The following is a 17,779-nucleotide window of genomic DNA, read 5'->3' as shown; positions in this document are numbered from 1 at the left end:
TAACTTGATTAAGAACATCTACAATTGAGTAATGAGCATTTACAGCTTACAAAAAAAAAATTTATAATAGTAGGTTATAAATAATTTATGATAGTAAGTTGTAAATATCTTTAATTAAATTATAAAGGTACAAAATCTAAAATTTTAGAGTATTTTATGAATTTTTTGATACCTCTTAAAAATAAATTTTTTTTTGTACATTAGGTGTAATTTTTCAAAAATAAAAGGGGGGAACAAAGAAAATGAAACTCATCCTGGGAAGTTATATTTTGTGCCAATTTTACCCTTAAAAAATAAGATAATTTCAACTTTACCCCTCCAGAGCCCTAACCCAGCTTCCACCCGCTGGTCGATCACTCTGCGACCAAGGAGAAACGTGGAGCGTGCCGTGCCGTGCGACGGAGGAGCTGTCAACGACGGATGTTTCGACGGCGACGTACCCATTGAAAGGCTGCGCCATTTAAAGGCGTCATTCGAAGGTTTTCTCACTTCTCTGTTACTGTACTCTCCTGCACCGTCCATCATTGTTTCTATAATCTATTAGGTCGCAAGACTTTCTTCATGGGGCACCTTTTTAAACTTCTCTTCCTCGAGAATCTATTTTTCCGATATTTATTCTTTATTGTTGCTCTTTGTTAGAATAGTGAGTATGGAAAAGAGATTTCGTTTTGGTAGCACAACACTGGTCGAAAGTAAATAGGAAGTCCCAGAACATTGAAGAACAGAGGAAGTCACGATACATTATTTGGTGTTCGCTTTCCTTCTTCAAAATATAGTCACTTGGTATCAACTTGCTAGGAAGCAAAATAGGACCTATTTTTCCCCTTAAGAAAAATAACTCGTTTCGGTTATTGTAGAATCCAAAATTTGATATAGTTCATTTTTCTCATTAATATTGTGTCATGAGTCCCATTGGGAAACTTAATAAGTGGTATAAGGATTATAAGTTTAAGAGGCTCTCCCACCTGCTTATCACATATTGGTTGAATAGAAACCATCCCATGAATTAGTTGCAACCAAGAATCAAAAGGTGACTTGGATAGTTGGATGTCTATTTTTAACAGCATGGTGTGTTGAGCCTCCCCACTCCCGCTCCCTCTCCCTCTCCCTCGGGAAAAAAATCTAGATAAATTAGGTATTCACCTTCCAAAGGAACACCCGGTCTTACTTGGGATAATGCTGAGACATGGACGGATTCAATTGTGCATTTAAATTTGTGGCATGCTATGTCTGGTCCTGTATATATAGTTTTGGTGCTATGTATAAAGATTGGGGAAAACTCTGACATTTTCCGTGGCTGTGTTTTGCGGTTTGTGAAATAGTCTGAATACTGTTGGTAAGCTTCTAGCTGCATATGTGAATTTTGTGATAGTCACCTGTTAAATTTTGGGCTGCATATGTCTTTCCTAAAAAGTGCACTATGATCTTTGCTCATGAACTGCCATATATCTTCCTCCTTTGCCATGAGTCTTTCATTTTCGTGATTATATCTAAATCAGGCAAAATAATTATCGGATATATGCAGAGAGAGAAAATAATCAGGGTGTTTCTTCAAATGATTGTTATTCTTTTCTTTCTGTAAAGCCTCTCGTTCCTTTAAGCTCCACGTTTTATATTACTTCCCTAGGTGTGGAACATTACTTGTTTGTCTGGTTCTGAAGTTCATGGTTTTATTGTTCTGGTTACTTGAACGTTCCTTAATTTATATTTTGGTTTGGCTTTTGACAGTGCAAAAGTGCCTCAGAGAAGGTAACTTGCCATGTGTGAAAGAAAATGATGATCAATTAAACTTCCAAATTCTTCTTGAAGAACTATTTTTGTATCTTTGTATACAGTGGAACTATAGCTAGAATCTTGTTAGTAGACTTATGGAATGAACATTATAATATCATATGTAATTTGGCTTACTCATTGAAGTAGATGCTTTACTTATTTTGAAATAGTTCAACGTGGTTTAGTTGAATATCATATTATTAGTTTATAATTTTTTGGATAAGATATTACTAGTTTATAGTTAGCAATAGATAAAGAGATATGAAGTTGGAGGCTTATAAAAACTGTTAATATATTAGAACTGTTAAGTGACAGTAGCTGTACAGAGAAAACATACTGAAGAGAATAACCCATTACAATATACATCCCATTTTAGGGTATCCAAAAGTATTAGAGCGATATACTGTAGTTGGGAGAATCTCATATTCATAATTGCATCTCAAAAGAAACAATGAAAGAGTTGGCATAAAAATAAGCATAAAGAAAGATTCTTGCTTTACAGAGGATTTTTACTTTATTATTTATTTCTTTTTTGGTCCAAAAAAGTGTATAATTCAAAGACTTAATCATGGCCCAGAAATGCAAACAAAACAAACTGACAAAAGAAGGAATTGTGCCAAAATTTATTAGCCAAGCATCTATTTGCCCCATCCATACCTCTAGTCACCTTCATTTGTAAGAACAGCTGACGCCATTTTTGTTATGTCACTTCCTCTTATTCTCTCTAGTCTTTACTTGTGATCTTTCAAGTAATGTAACCCTTTTAAAACCTTGCTTGTTTGAAATGAATTTTCACACCCTCCACCCCATATGGGGGTAAAGCTACCTTTCAGGCTGGCGTGCATTTTGGTTATTTGTATTGAACTAGAATTCTTGTTCCAGTTTTTCTTCAGTTCATTGTGCTCGATAATATCCAAAATGGACTTATATTGACTTGATTGGTGAAATATTAAACATGGGGATCAAGTTAACGTTTGATCAGCTAAGCCCGCATTCATTTGTAAAGTAGTTATGCAATGTATTTTATGTATTTATATTTTGCACCCTTTATACAGCATTACTCTTGAAGGCTGGATGTGGTTTAGTGACTGAGATTGTTATGTGGAGGTTACTCTGCTTGGTGAAAAAATGTAGGATGAGGATTCTTTTTCCTTGAGTAACGACTCTCTGTTGAAAGCTTCTACTGGATATGGCATCTTTTATTTGTGTGGAAACGATATAGACAATATAACTCCTGATTTTCTCCTTGTGCATTTTTAAAGCACATTGTATAGCTTTATCACTGCAATATGATACAATTGCAACCACATTGTATGGCAATTTACCACTATCACAGCTCACTGCAACTACAATTTGCTCCTTTTTGAATTTGTGTTTTAGGTATTATAATGTGAAACAAATATATGAAGATATATTCAACTATTGAGATCTACTGGGTATGATGTGATTAGTGTGTTTATGGACAGTCAGTCATAATCTCATGGAGTAACCTGATCTATTAGTTTAAAGCTTATTGTCTATTTGCTAATAAAATTGGTTTTCCATCTGTGGAATATTGCCTGACAGAGAAGCAAGTAAGTTTAGCCTAGAAGAAGAAGAAAGAAGAAAAGAGTCATGGCAGGCAAAGCTGCTGGTTCAGTGACGAAGGCTGTAGGTGGATATCAGTATCCATGGCGTGAGAAGTTGGTAAAGTATAGGGATGAACTTGCCAAAGGTGTCTGGGGATACTGGGAGCTCGGAGCATGGAAACCGCTTGGTATTAGTGCTCGCCGTAGGGCTCGGTTGCGCAAGGAAGTGCTTCTTGCTGGGGAAGATTGGCCATATGATCCGGAGAGGAAGGAGATGAAAACCAGAAGGAAAGGACATAAATGTGACAGGATAGCTGCAGAAAAAAGGGAGAACACTGCAAGATTGATGGAGAAGATGCCAGACATGTTGCTGGATTACAAGAAGCGCAGGTGGGAGAAGAAGATGAAGGAAGAAGACAAAGGCAAATAGTAAAGCGCAGGTGGGAGAAGAATATGAAGGAAGAAGACAGAGGCAAATAGTAACTTTTCTGTGCAATTTTGCTTTGTGCTTAGTTCTTCCTTTTTTTTTTTTTTTATCCCATTGCTTGGTGTCTTGAGAAACCTAGAGGTATTACCACTACCCAAACTCCTGTTGTGTGAGAGTGTTATTATCAACGGCGGTCTCACAAATATCTCTGGGATCCCTTTGTCATTTTTATTTAATATGACTACATATTTTAAGATTTGAACTTAAAATTCCAATATAAGCTTATTCCAACCAGTTGAATCTAGTATGTCTCAGCTAGTGCTTCTGGATTTTAGCTTAGAATTTGGTGATTTCCTTCCCATATTGCAATGTTTGTTTTTTGTGTAGGTATCAATTTAGAAGAACCTTTTGGAAGACTCACCTTGTGGCTGTTTCTTGTGGTCCGTTATCTTTGCAAATTATTTAATCAACCCAAAAGTGAACTTCGGAATAAGTGCTTCAATTTCTGTCTTGGATTTGGGCTCCTCTTGCTAATTGGCAGTGGTTTACTCTTTCTCTCCACAATACAGTTTTTTTGAGCTTTTTGTTGGTTCAAAATATTAGTTCCAAACAATATATATATATATATATATATGTATGTATGTATAAGTTTAGTTTGATAATTTAGAGCATTTAATTTTTTTCCTTTCCTATTTTGTACTTGTATATAATTAAATATTATGAGTGATTAATGTAATGACAATTAAGGACCTCCTAAAAAGGTCAACACCAAATTAGGACTTTTTAAAGATTTTCAATCGTAAAATATAAGAGATGAATATTGAATCTAGAAACTTAAGTTACAATCAGATCTTAATTTAGAATTAAATTTCTTGTGAGGTTATTAGTTGTCATTCTCTGTTTTTTTTTATTACAATTTTTTTTACGTCTTTAACAAGCTAACTTCTATCTAACTTTATTGTTCTTTGTGTAAATAGAAAACTTGAACTTATATTATGGATCGAAAGAAAGAGTATGTAGTTGTGATATTGAGAAGATTTATTTTTATTTATTTATCTTATACGTGATATGAAAAGTAGTATGAATGTTAAAAAGAGAATTTGATTTTAGTGATGCTGGTAACATTTTAATCTAGTTTTGTTGAAAGGATTTCCATAATTTGACTATTGCTTTTTCACAACGTCATTCTGTTTCTTGCAATAGATTGGTTGAAATGAAGTTAAATAATATTAGAAATATTATAAGTCGCTTAAAAATTTTAAAATCTAAAAAAATCATTATGAAAGGCCCAATTTCAACCTTACCCCGTGCATGGAATGGGTCAATATATTTATATTTATATTTATGTATAGTTTTGCATTAAACAATAGCATGACATGCTTTGCTATAACTAACTTGCGGTCGAGAAGCTGCACATATTTGAACGGCCTTTAGTCAAATAATTAAATAAATGAAACAAATCCAAAGTCAGAAATACTTTCGAAAAATAAGAGCTTCGGTTTCTAGGCTCCTCTCACTAATTAGTATTTGGTCTACAAAGTTTTCTATTGACCAAATACATATATTTTTTGTTCAAAAATATAAAATATTTTTAATTTTAGCAGAATTTTATCTCTAATAAAATAGTTGATTGTTTTTAAATTAACATTATCTTTTTCTATTTATTTTTATCTAACAGAGTATTTTAATTTAAAATAAATATAAAATAATTTATTTATTATGGGAACTTTTTGAAAAAACATTAATTACACCTTGAAATAAAAAAAATGTCATATATTTTTAAACATTCAACCTTTCAAAAAAAACCGTAGATTTTTAAATGGAGGAGTATGATATATGGATAAAATGTTTTATTTATTTTAAATTTTACAATTAATAGACATGATATTAATTAAACCAAAAAAACCAAAATCATCCTTTCTGTTGTATTGTATACATGATATTCAAAGAAAAAATGATAGTTAAATCTCAAAATAATGAAATAGTAACAGTTAATTTTTGACAATTTTTTTAAAAACAAGTTACAAATATTGATTTAAAAGATTACAAACAAACCCAAAATATAATGTAAGAGTTATGTTTAAAAATTAAATATCTTATATATAATTGAAATTCTTAAATTTATAATTATTTAAATTAATATGTTCAACTTATTTTTTAAAGAATTTTATCAAAAACCTCACTCTCATTTATTTAGACATGATATCTAATGAACATTTTTGCTTCTCAACTATTTGCTCAAAAGCATTTGATATTGTAAACTAATATGTGGTGCAATTTTTCCTTCAATCATTTAAAATAGTATACCAACACCTTGTTGTTAAATTATTAATTTTAACCGTTAGTTAACTCAAAAAATACCTCAAATGTTACAGAAAAAGCTCTAGAAAATTACATAAAAATATGTAGTAAAAAATTATTAATTTTTTTTCTAAATTATAGAAAACAAATATAATGTTTTTTTAAATTATTTATTGTATTGTTACCTGTAATTGTGATCCATTAATTATCCAGTATTCTGATATTTATGTGTAATTTGGAAAATTCACTAATTTTCTTATAGTGACTTATGAGTAATTTTCTGGTTTCTTTTTTATAATTTTTGAGATTATTTTTTATAATTTTTGAAGTCAACTAATGGTCAATATTAATTTTTAAACAACAGTGTGTTCACACTATTTTCAAACGTTTAATGATAAAATTATATAACATATAAGTTTAGAATTTTAAATATCCTTAAACTAAATAAATAAGTAAGAACAAAAGTGTCCCTCAACCCATTTAAAACTTTAGAACCTAGCTTTCATTTCTTCCATATTCAAATGGTACAGATGTGTTTTCCTTGCAAAGCAGTGACCACGTGAAGTACACACCAAAAACTAGCAAACAAGTCAACTAGGCCGGTGCCACATGTTCAATCGCTGTTTCATTTTTTTCAGAATATATATTAAATCGAAAATCTTAACTGGTTGCCTGACACGCGCATATGTAACATCATTTTGGAATTGGCATAGGATGTCAGTACTCAGTACTCACAGCATTATAAATTGGGAAAATTGTACATAAGGACCAAAGGGCCCATATATTTGGGCATGAATCCAAAATGTAAAAATAAAACCTAATTAAAATATCCTTTTAAAAACAAAATGCACTTGTATCCAGAATACAGATGATTAAAGACTCATAGATGACTTCAACAAATCAATGCAACAAAAAGGGTATTGTTATTTTCTCTCAAAATGCATTATCCTCCTATGATCATGGTCCCATGTAGGTTTTATTTCTGTATTTGTAACTTATGACCAAATATTTGGACCTTTTGCTCCTTGTGGGCTGTGGCCAATTTTTCCTTATAAATTTCAAAAATTAAAAAAAGGACATCAATAATTAATTCCTGCTTGTAGGGATTACTATTTTATTAAATGAAATTTTGCAAACAAACCCCACTCCTCCTGTTTGATTTTTTCGCCCCATTTATTACGCGTTTTCCTTGATTACCCCAGTTTGAATATTAATTAGTTTTATAGGATTATTTTCCTTGAAAAATCACACACACACACACACACATATATATAGATATAATAAAGTGACTTTACGATTACCATGACAATTACCTTTAAAAATTCAATCTTTCAATTTTATTTTATATTTTAAATCAATTTCTTAACTTGATATTATGTAAAAGTAATGCATCATTAACAAGTGTTTACAATTTTAGAAAATGATATTTTTATGTGGATATATTTTTTATGAAAATATGTTATCGAAGAAGGATGTTAGTAAATAAAGTTAGTTTTTTCCGCTATTTTTTTTTAACTTTTAAATGATTTTTTTTTTAATTTATGCCCAACTGTGTCTTGCTCTTGTATTATGGGGAGCTCATATGACCTCTGGTTCGGAAACTGTTTTACTTTAATATTGATCATTTCTTCAAACATAATCCTTAATGATCGAGCTATTTTTGAAATTAAATTTATCATTATAATATTATATATTTATATTCTAAAGTATAGATTTGAATTTCAAAAATTCAAAATAAATAATACAAGTGCTAATTTTATAGTGCAAACACGTTTAAATTTAATTCAAAGAGATAAAATACTATAATTTTTAAGGTTAGAATAAATATAGATTTAAATAGGTTGGTCAAGCCTTTGTTTTTAGGGCTTAAAAAAGCCAAACTCATAAGCTCTTTCATATAGAAAAATACTCTAATTTTCAAACTCAAAGACTAATAAAAGAAATGATGTACACTCTGATAAACCCAACCTGCAAATTTAATTCAAAGAGATAAAATACTGCAATTTTTAATGTTAGAATAAATACAAAGATTTAAATAGGTAGATCAAGCCTTTCTTTTTTTTTTTTTAGGGCTTTAAGAGGCCAAACTCATAACCTCTTTTATATAAAAAAAATGCTCTAATTTTCAAAGTCAAAAACTAAAAGAATTAGTGTAAATGAGCAACTCGATAAACCCAACCAGTAAATTTAATTCAAAGAGATAAAATATCACAATTCTTAATGTTAGAATAAATATAGATTTAAATAGGTAGATCAAGCTTTTTTTTAGGGCTTAAAAAAGCCAAACTCAAAAGCTATTCTACGGAAAAATACGTTAATTTTTAAATTTAAAGACTAAAAATAAAGGATGTGAATGTTTAACCCAATAAACCCAACCCGTATTCATTCAGTTGGAATTAATTAGGCCTCAATTTAGGGTCAATATTTAACATTAAAAGAAAGTGATTTTGATGAGACTAAACATGATAAATTTGTTGAAAGTATGATTAAGTTGGAAAAGCTTAAACTAAATTTATGAGGGATTTGTCAAAAAAAATTAATAGGTTATTTAAAACAGTGTATAAAAAAGTTAAAAATATATTTTTTAACAAAAATTTTATGATTAGCTTAATAATTTCTCAACAATTCAAGTATTAAATTTAATTAAAATAAATTTTTAAATTTTAAACGAAGCAACCATTAATCTAAAATCTATTAATATTGGGGAGGGGAGAAAAAAGCAAAGCCCATTTTTCATGTGAAGCATATCATACTATCACAGTACTTTTTCAGCATGCTGATGTAAGACAAGTGAAAAAAAATGAGTGATGGGTTTGTGACTTTTTTCTTTAAAAAATACCACTAAAGCCTTAAAAAGTAAAAATTTTATAAATAAGGTATAATAAAATTTAAAATTATTATGAGGATCTAAAGACTTCATTTATAATTATATTTTTTAGTGAAACAATCAATTTATCCCTCCAATAACCAGCTGCTGAACAACAATTTATTCTTCCTCCCTCTTTCTTCTCTATCTTCCTTTTTCAACACTGATGTAATAATCAAATTCATCTTTCTCCTCATCATGCTTCTCTATTTCCTCTCTTCTTCTTCTTCCTTCTTCTTTCTTTCTCTCATTTTAAGCTTTTTCGGTCAACAAGTATGAGTGAGCGATTCACTTTTATCCAAATAGATATGCAGAAGACGATCAGGCATTCATCCGAATACATTCCTCTCATGCAAACCAACTTTTTAGAATGATTCATCATAGTGTGAAAAGAATGAATCAAGTAGCTGCATCTACAATTATCAGTTTTATTTTGTCAAAAAAGGATATAGAGAGAGTTTGAACCATATTAGTTTTATCTAGTTATAATACACATATTCACGTTTATTTAATGAAAATAAGTTGTTATTTATGGATTTTTTGTTGTTTTATATATATATTTTTCTATAGCTGATATACATATTTTGGTATAGATGTTATTTATAAAATTTATGTTGTTATTTATGAAGTTTACGTTGTGCAAACTTTACAATTAATTTGTACAGATATTTATGTATATCATATCCACAAACCTTATATTGTAAATATATGAACATTGTGTTGTTAGCAAATGAATATTTTCATATTATATATGGACCTTTTGTTCTTCATAAACTTGAGAAACTTTTTTAAATGTTTAGTTTAATCACACAAATCATGTGAAATAGATAGATATTGTGTTGTTAATAAATGAACCTTGTCATGTTATATACAGACTTTTTATTGTTCATAAACTTAAAAATTTTTTTATTAAGTCTCGCCAACTAATAAACTGGACACACATGGGCTTTTAGTTTAGAATATATAAAGATTGTATTGTGCATAGTGGATATTGTGTTGTGCATTGTTTGCTTACTTATATATTTTGTCAAGCCTAATCTACTGATTTGACATATTTTGAGAGATTAACTTCTTTTATTAACCATGAGAGATAATATAATGTAAATTTAAATTTTTTTTTTCATTCAAACAAGGGTATTCAATTTTTAAATAGAATTAATAACTTAATTATTACTTTTTAATTTTGGTGAATAATTAAAAGTGTCTTATAATAAAGATAAAAAGAGGTGTACGTTACCTTTTATAAGGCTTCCAATCTTCCTTTAATGATCTACCCACTATATCTTGACTTACATTAAGATCTTTTCAATGAATTCACACTATGAGATGCTCACCTAATCTTGTTGAGAATCTCACCCTTTTGTTGCTTACCCAATTAAAGTTTCTTTAAATGCCCACTTGTGTGCTGAATATTTATTAGTTCATATTGGTGAGAATCAATGAAAATCTAGAACTCAAGGTTAATAAATGATAATACTCTCTCCATCAGAGAAGAAAAAAGTAGAAAAATATAATTTTCTCCTATTATACTTGGTTGAGCAAGAGAAAATAAGGAGGTAAAAAAGTTATTAATTTTATGTAGACAATAATAACTTTATTATCTATAAAAATATTTATATGTAATAAAATTTAATATTTTAACATATTATATGTATAATAATTTCTATCATATATTATTGATTGAATAAAAACATATTTATAAATTATCTTATGCAATTTATAATTTATTTATTAAATTATTAAATATGTAATAATCTTAAAAATTTGGAACTATAATCCAAGATAAGCAACTTAACTGAAAATTTAGTATTAAAATTTATCTAATTTATCTAAAAATTAAATATAATGTTTGTTTAACAAAAGTACATAATCAAAATGTTGTTGCACTACAAATATAAAATTTGAAAATTGGTGGGTAAATTTAAAAATAAAATTTTCTCTCCAAAATCTCTTTATATTTATATTTTGGAGAGAAAAGTTGAAGGTAAAAATATATAGGTCATACATATTATTTTCCTTTCACTTTTCTCGCCCTTTCACTTTTTTTTCTATAGTCAAGTAGGAAAAATAAAAAAAAAAAAAACTATTTTTCTCTCACTTGTCTCTCCTCCCAATTATAGCATCAGGCAACTTAGTGTCTTTTGGTCAAAAAAAAAAAATTAGTGTCTCGACATTTAAAAAAAAAAATTGTCGAAGAAACTAATCAAGTTTTATCAATGATAATTATTCTAATATTACCTTTCATTATTTTACTCATTAAATAAATTTTCTTCCTCCCTTCTTTTAATGAAAGGTAGTTTTGAAAGTTTATAAAAAAAATTAAGATTATACATTGCATTTAATAAATTTTATTAGTAAATATAATTTTTTTTATTGTTAACAGGTATTCTCATATTAAATGCAATCATATTGGAGACTAAATGTGATGTTAAATATGTGCCTATATTCTAACAAGAATTAAAACCTTGGTTCACTGTTATATGTGATTTTAGAAGTGTTTAACTTATACCTGTCTTGATTGGCCCGGCATCGTTTCAATTATATCAAGACAAGTCTTATCTCAACTTGAAGACAATCGGGATGGAACTTTGTAGAATGAGACAAAAAATAATTTCGAGATAGGATAGGATACAAGATTACTATCAAGACATTTCATCCCGTCCCGAATATTATATATATATATATTATTTTTATTTTAAAAATATATATTAAATATATAATAATATTAATATAATTTATATTTATATTAATTATATCAATTATAATTTCAATATGTGTAATTATTATTTAAAACTAAAGTTTTTATATTGATAATTTTAATAATCTAGAGTAAGTAGGACAATATCTTTTTTTATAATATATTAATTATATTAATATAATTTATTCTTATATTTATTTTTTTAATAACTTTTATTTATATTGTGTTTCTTGCTTTATTTTTTAAAAAATAATTAACTTAGCACATCTCAACTAAAGTAGAAAAATAATGATTTGATGTTGTGGTTAGCTTGCCTGTTGTTATTGCTCTTATTGTCTAAAGATCATTTGTAATTGCTATTATAATGTGTGGTTGTAGTTAATATAATTCAATAATTGACTTTAAATTATTATGATTTATGTACTTATGTTGTTTTAATTCTAAACTTAATAAATTATATAATTTAAAATTTTAATGAATATTATTATCTAAATATTTTTTCAATATTATTCAATTTTTAATAAGATGGAATGATTTTCAAAACAAAACAAAATCCAAGATAAAAATTTAGTCCCAATTGGATGACGTCTGGCCAACGCCCCTATCTGATTTCATTGCTGCTTTCTCACCGCTTTTTTCTCCCCAGTTTTTCATTGTTTTCTTAGTTATATTAGTACTGAGCGCAACTCCCTCACTCAGTTCACAGTTATACTCTTCATCAGATGGTCCCTATCTTCCTTTAATTAATTGGGCGGAGGGGTCTTTGCTTTCAATAAATACCAAAATCAATCGTAAAATTTTTGTAAAATGTTATGGGCTTATAAATAACTACAGGATTATTTAGATATAACGTGCCTTCTATTGTAGTCTTTTAATATTATTTATAAGTTACTTTCATTATATTTCACCAGTACAAAAAAACACCTTAAAACTTATTAACTCTGTTTTAAAATTTAATAAATTCTCAACTTTGTCTATATTAATTATACATACTTCAATAACATATTTTCTCTCTTTAATATTCAATGAAGGATAAAAGAAAAAATTTATGATAAAAATTTAATGATCTGATTTATAATTAAAATCAAAAAAAGTATTCTCTCTTTGCCCTATAGATAGGACTAGATAGAGTATTCTCTTTATCTCTATGTATAAAATATTTTAAAATTAATTCTTTGTATCAATACAATTTTTTTATATAATTGAAAATTTAAATCACATAAAATTATAATGATTTTTCAGTTTTACCTCTAATAATATTACAACTAATATTATGATGGTGGTAGGTAAAATGCACAATTAATATCTCCTCCATTTTTAAAACAATAACAAAATTATCTAATTATTGAAAAATATTATGATATTTTATATATTTAACAATAAAATAAATTTTTAAAAAATATTTTACATATAAAAACAGGATAATATGAATTTTTTCATACCTCACCCATAAGAAAAAACTCACGCACTTGTCACATTTACGAAGGATGGACTCGGTTTCGGTGCTCATCCTAAGATGAGCTAGGATGAGCACCATGGTACTCAACACCAAAATGCTGCCGTTTGGCAGTGTTTTTTTTTTCTTTTACTTTGTTAAACCATAAATTTATTATAATAATAGATACTTATTATAAAATTATTATTTTAATATTTAATAAACTAATAAATATTAAGATGTTAAAATTGAACTTGAATAGTTTGAATAAAAATTTTGGTATGAGCATTGAGAACTATACTAAAAAAATAAAAATTGATCTGAATAATTTAAAATAGGAGTTGAATCTAGCAAAATAAGCCAATTTCTTATACTGTAATAAATCAATGTTTGAATTTCTATTAAGAGAAGTACCTATATTTAATATCTGACTATACCTTAAATGATATTATCTCTCATAGATAAACAACTATCCAAAATCAATAAAATAAAAAAATATTTTTATTTATAATATTTTCAACACAGTTCTATACCATTTAGATTAAAATTTATATATGAACTATTCAAATCATATTTTAATGAGTTAATCTGTTCATATTTAATTTTAACATCTTAATATTTATTAGTTTATTAAATCTTAAAATAATAATTTTATAATAATTATTTATTATTATAATAAATTTATGGTTTAAAAAAGTAAAATAAAAAAAACACTGCCAAATGGCAGTGTTTTGGTGCTAAGCACCATGTAAGATGAGCACCGAAACTGATTCCTATTTCAGGATACAACTCATATATAACCTCACATTTAAGAGACACTTGAGATTAGGGGTGAGCAAAACCGAACTGAAATCAAAAATCGAACCGAACCAAATTGAGTTTGATCTATTCGATTTGATTTATTTGGTTTAAATGGTCGGTTCGGTTTTTTCTTAGAAAATTTTCAGTTTAAATGGTTCGGTTCAGTTTAAAGATTGCAAAATCAAATAAACTGACATTAATTATATATATTTATAAATATTATAATTGATTTATATTATTAAGGATTGTTTTTATTTTTATTAATTTTTTTTAGAAATATTAGTATTATATTTGATTCCTTTATTTTTGATATGCTTTTCTATGTTGTCCAATGTCCACTTTATTATTTTTGGGGATCCTTTTTTGTTTTCCTCACTATTTATATTTTTCATGTTAATTTTATAATTGCTTGATGTTTCAAGAATTAAGATTTCACAGGGTCCACTAGATCAGTCCAAATTATTTTTTCTCCACTTTAGTTAGAGGCATCTGGTGTTTTAAATTATTTCTTAATTAGTATGATGTTTTTTTTTGGAGACAAGCCCAACTTGTTGACAAAAAAAGGCCCAATGTGTTGATAAAAAAGCCCAATAACCGAAATAAATAACCGAATCGAACCATTAAAATTCGGTTCAGTTTTAGTTTGGTTTTTTCAAAACTTCGGTTCAATTCGGTTCAAAAAATTATTAAATTTTGGTTTGTTAGTTTTGTTTAATCACAACCAAACTGAACCGAATTAATCGATCCTCTCCCCTACTTGAGATTGTTTACCAGACTACCATTAAAAAAAAATTAAAAAAAAAAAACAGAGAGAGAGACACTTGAGACTTGAGACTAAGAGAGGCATTTACTATGGTGAGGTCGTATGACTGTGATGAGCCCTTAATTTTTCATACATATTAATTGTAAGAAAATAATAATTTAAATTTAAAAATGAAAAATCAATTCATCATTAGGAAATATTCACTCTTTACCACCACTATCTCGAAAGTGGTCATCTTTATTGCCAGAAAAATCTGCTTCTTATAGTCGAAAAGAGCTAGCTTATTTTTTTCTCATATTTTTTATACATGGCCAAGCTCCGACTAGTCTAAAAGCCCTTTACTATTTTTATTTTAAAATTTTTTTTCTCTTTTCTTCGTCATCTAAAAAATCTTTTACTTAGTCTCAACTTCAAATAGCCAAACCATGTAACTATTAAATTGTACAATTAATGGAAGACATAGTCAAATATTTTATTTTATAGATGAGGATGATAACTACACATTTAATGATTTTTTTAGAACATTTGCATGATCTTTTATTTTTTAATTTTTTTTCTTTATATTTTTGAATATTTTATACTTAAATCGAATTTTATAAAAATAAAAAAATAAAAAGAAGATGCTTTAGAGCCAAGTCTTCGATTGATAATTTAGGCCGGGCTTTGAAAAGGGGCAACCCAGCTCATTTTTCGAAGTTGAACTACTGATGCCATATAATTATAGAATGTTTAGCCGATTATTAAAACAAAAAGTAAAAATAAGCCAAAAATGTTAAATATAAATACTCCCTCAGTTTGAAATTATAAAGTATTTTTAGAAGAATGATAAGTAAGGATCTTATAAAAATACTAATGATAAATTAAGGATTTTAGTATAAAATATGGTAGAAGGAATACTAAAATTTGTAAATGTTAGTATTGAAAAATCATAATTTGACATTAATATTCTTTCAAGATCCTTATTTGTCATTCTCCCAATATTATTTTTTTAAAAAATTTAATATCTTAAAATATAAGACACTTTAATAAAAATAAAATTTTATTATTAATTTTTTTTAATATTATCCTTCCTATATATTCTGTATATTTAATATTCTTCACTAATGGAACAATAAATGAATGATATTTTTAAAAATTTATATTTTTATCTTAAAAAAATAAAGCTATAAAATAAATTTAATAAACTTTATTTGTATGAATAATTTTATTTAAAAATATTTTATAATTTAAAATGGATGAAATATTAATTTTTTATCAGGAGAATGTTTGCACTTTGCAATGAAACATGGAATTGGAAATTAAATGACCACACATGAGCCGGTATTGAAATGATAAATAGAATATTCAATAAAATATGGAAAGCAGGGAAATAAATTAGAATAAAGCTTTAAACGAATTATTCCTTATGCATAAAAAAAAAAGGCGCACGTGGGATGGTTATTTGACTAATGTGTTTCCGTTTCAAAACACTTATCTTACAAGATTTAAAAAAATGATAGTCACTTTCAAAATTGATTTACCATCACAGGTTAAAAATTTGCTGATAAATTTTTGAAAATTAAAATTTTAATTAATTTTGATAATAAAATTCAAGATTTATTAGTAACTTTGATACTTGAAAAATAAATATATTTTAAAATATTTCTTAATCTGAATCTCACCATCATCACTACATCATAATTTTTATATGTAATTTTCTTAGTTATGTATTTCTTTGAATTTAGCTTATTCATGACTCAGCCCCGCGTCAATTGAAATTTTTTTTCCAAAAAAAGTACATGTTCATTTGAATTACTAAACGAGAAGCTTATTGACTAAAATAATAATTCATTTTCGGACATTACCATTAAATAACCGAGATTTTTAAGAAAAACAAAAATGACGACTTGGACAATCCCAAAACAAATCGAGACGTGAACAATCTTTATACGAAAGAAAAACCGAGGAGGTCCATTCTCGTGGCAAGCCACGTGTAATTAATAATATAAATTATTAATCATATCCGGTGTGATGCATCATGCACAGGACTGATACTAATTTTTTATCATACATATATATATATATATATATGGCCAGACAATAAGATTGCGGGTAAATTAAAAATTGAATAATTTTTCGTATAATGGAAGTAAATTGACTAAACATTAAAAAGGAAATTTAAAAAAAAATGTCAGCGTCGGAAGACAAATTGGAAAGTTGGAAGATTAAAAAGTCAAATCTTTAGCGTCTTCACCACTGGACTCCAAGAAACAACATTTTAGACAGACAAAGATACGAGCTACGTCGCTTCTTTTTCTTATTTTATTCTTTTTTCTAGTTTTTGTTTTTGTTTTTTCCTTATTTTTTGTTTTTATTTTGGCGTTTCAGATGGGTCCATTAGCGTTTTGATTATTTTCAATTGACCTGCAAGATGTCGTTTTGCATGAGGACACTATAGGGAAACTGGAAGTGAGAAAAAGAGAAAAATAAATTATAAATATACACATTTAAATGAGATAGTGAAACTTTGAAGCGCATTTGCTGCTGCAAAGAATAGAAATTGAATGGATTAAAAAAATAAAATAAAAAGAATTAAATTACTGTTTCCTTCATGATAGGTAAAATAAAATTTAATATTATATACTATAAATATGTGAATTATCACAAATTTTAAAAATCTTATAAATCATGACTTACAATCTTATAAATTAAATTATCCTTTTTCCTTTACCAGTATTATTCACATATCTAATCATCTTATTTTTATCTTTATTTTTTCATTTCATTCTTTTAGCAACCAAACAGAATCTTAGCCTGTCAAGTTTGTCTTATTTATCAATTTAGTCCCTCAAAGTTTTTGGGGTTAAGGTGTATTTTTTTCCTAAAGTATTTTTCAATGAGCATCAAACATTCTAACATTTTTGTTAGAACAATTTGCCCTTGAAATTATTAAAACAAAGCATTTTTGCCATTTTCTATCAAATTTTTAATGTTGACCTCAAACGTAGACTGTTAAAAAATTTGACAGAAAATGCAAAAAAGCTCTATTGTAATAAGTTTAAAAATAAAATTGCTCCAACAAAAAGGTGAAGTATTGGGTGTTCCTCAAAAATACTTCAGGGGAAAAAATGTACATTTACCCAATTTTTTTCAATTTAATTCTTACAT

At 27.3% G+C, this 17,779-nt stretch overlaps 1 protein-coding gene across 1 annotated transcript; it reads left to right on the top strand.

The window, feature by feature from the left end:
• Positions 1–318: 318 nt before the first annotated feature.
• Positions 319–4,068, top strand: LOC129307399 (uncharacterized). The gene is made up of 2 exons (XM_054948345.1): positions 319–479; positions 3,340–4,068. The coding sequence occupies exon 2, from the start codon at positions 3,388–3,390 to the stop codon at positions 3,769–3,771; it is 384 nt and encodes a 127-aa protein (XP_054804320.1). The 5' UTR covers positions 319–479; positions 3,340–3,387; the 3' UTR covers positions 3,772–4,068.
• Positions 4,069–17,779: the final 13,711 nt, after the last annotated feature.

This window comes from Prosopis cineraria, unplaced genomic scaffold (assembly GCF_029017545.1).
Source record: "Prosopis cineraria cultivar Desert tree isolate PC_DT_omini unplaced genomic scaffold, ASM2901754v1 PC1, whole genome shotgun sequence".
In the NCBI taxonomy this organism is placed as follows: Eukaryota; Viridiplantae; Streptophyta; class Magnoliopsida; order Fabales; family Fabaceae; genus Prosopis; species Prosopis cineraria.
This window is presented reverse-complemented; position numbering and strand designations above follow the sequence as displayed.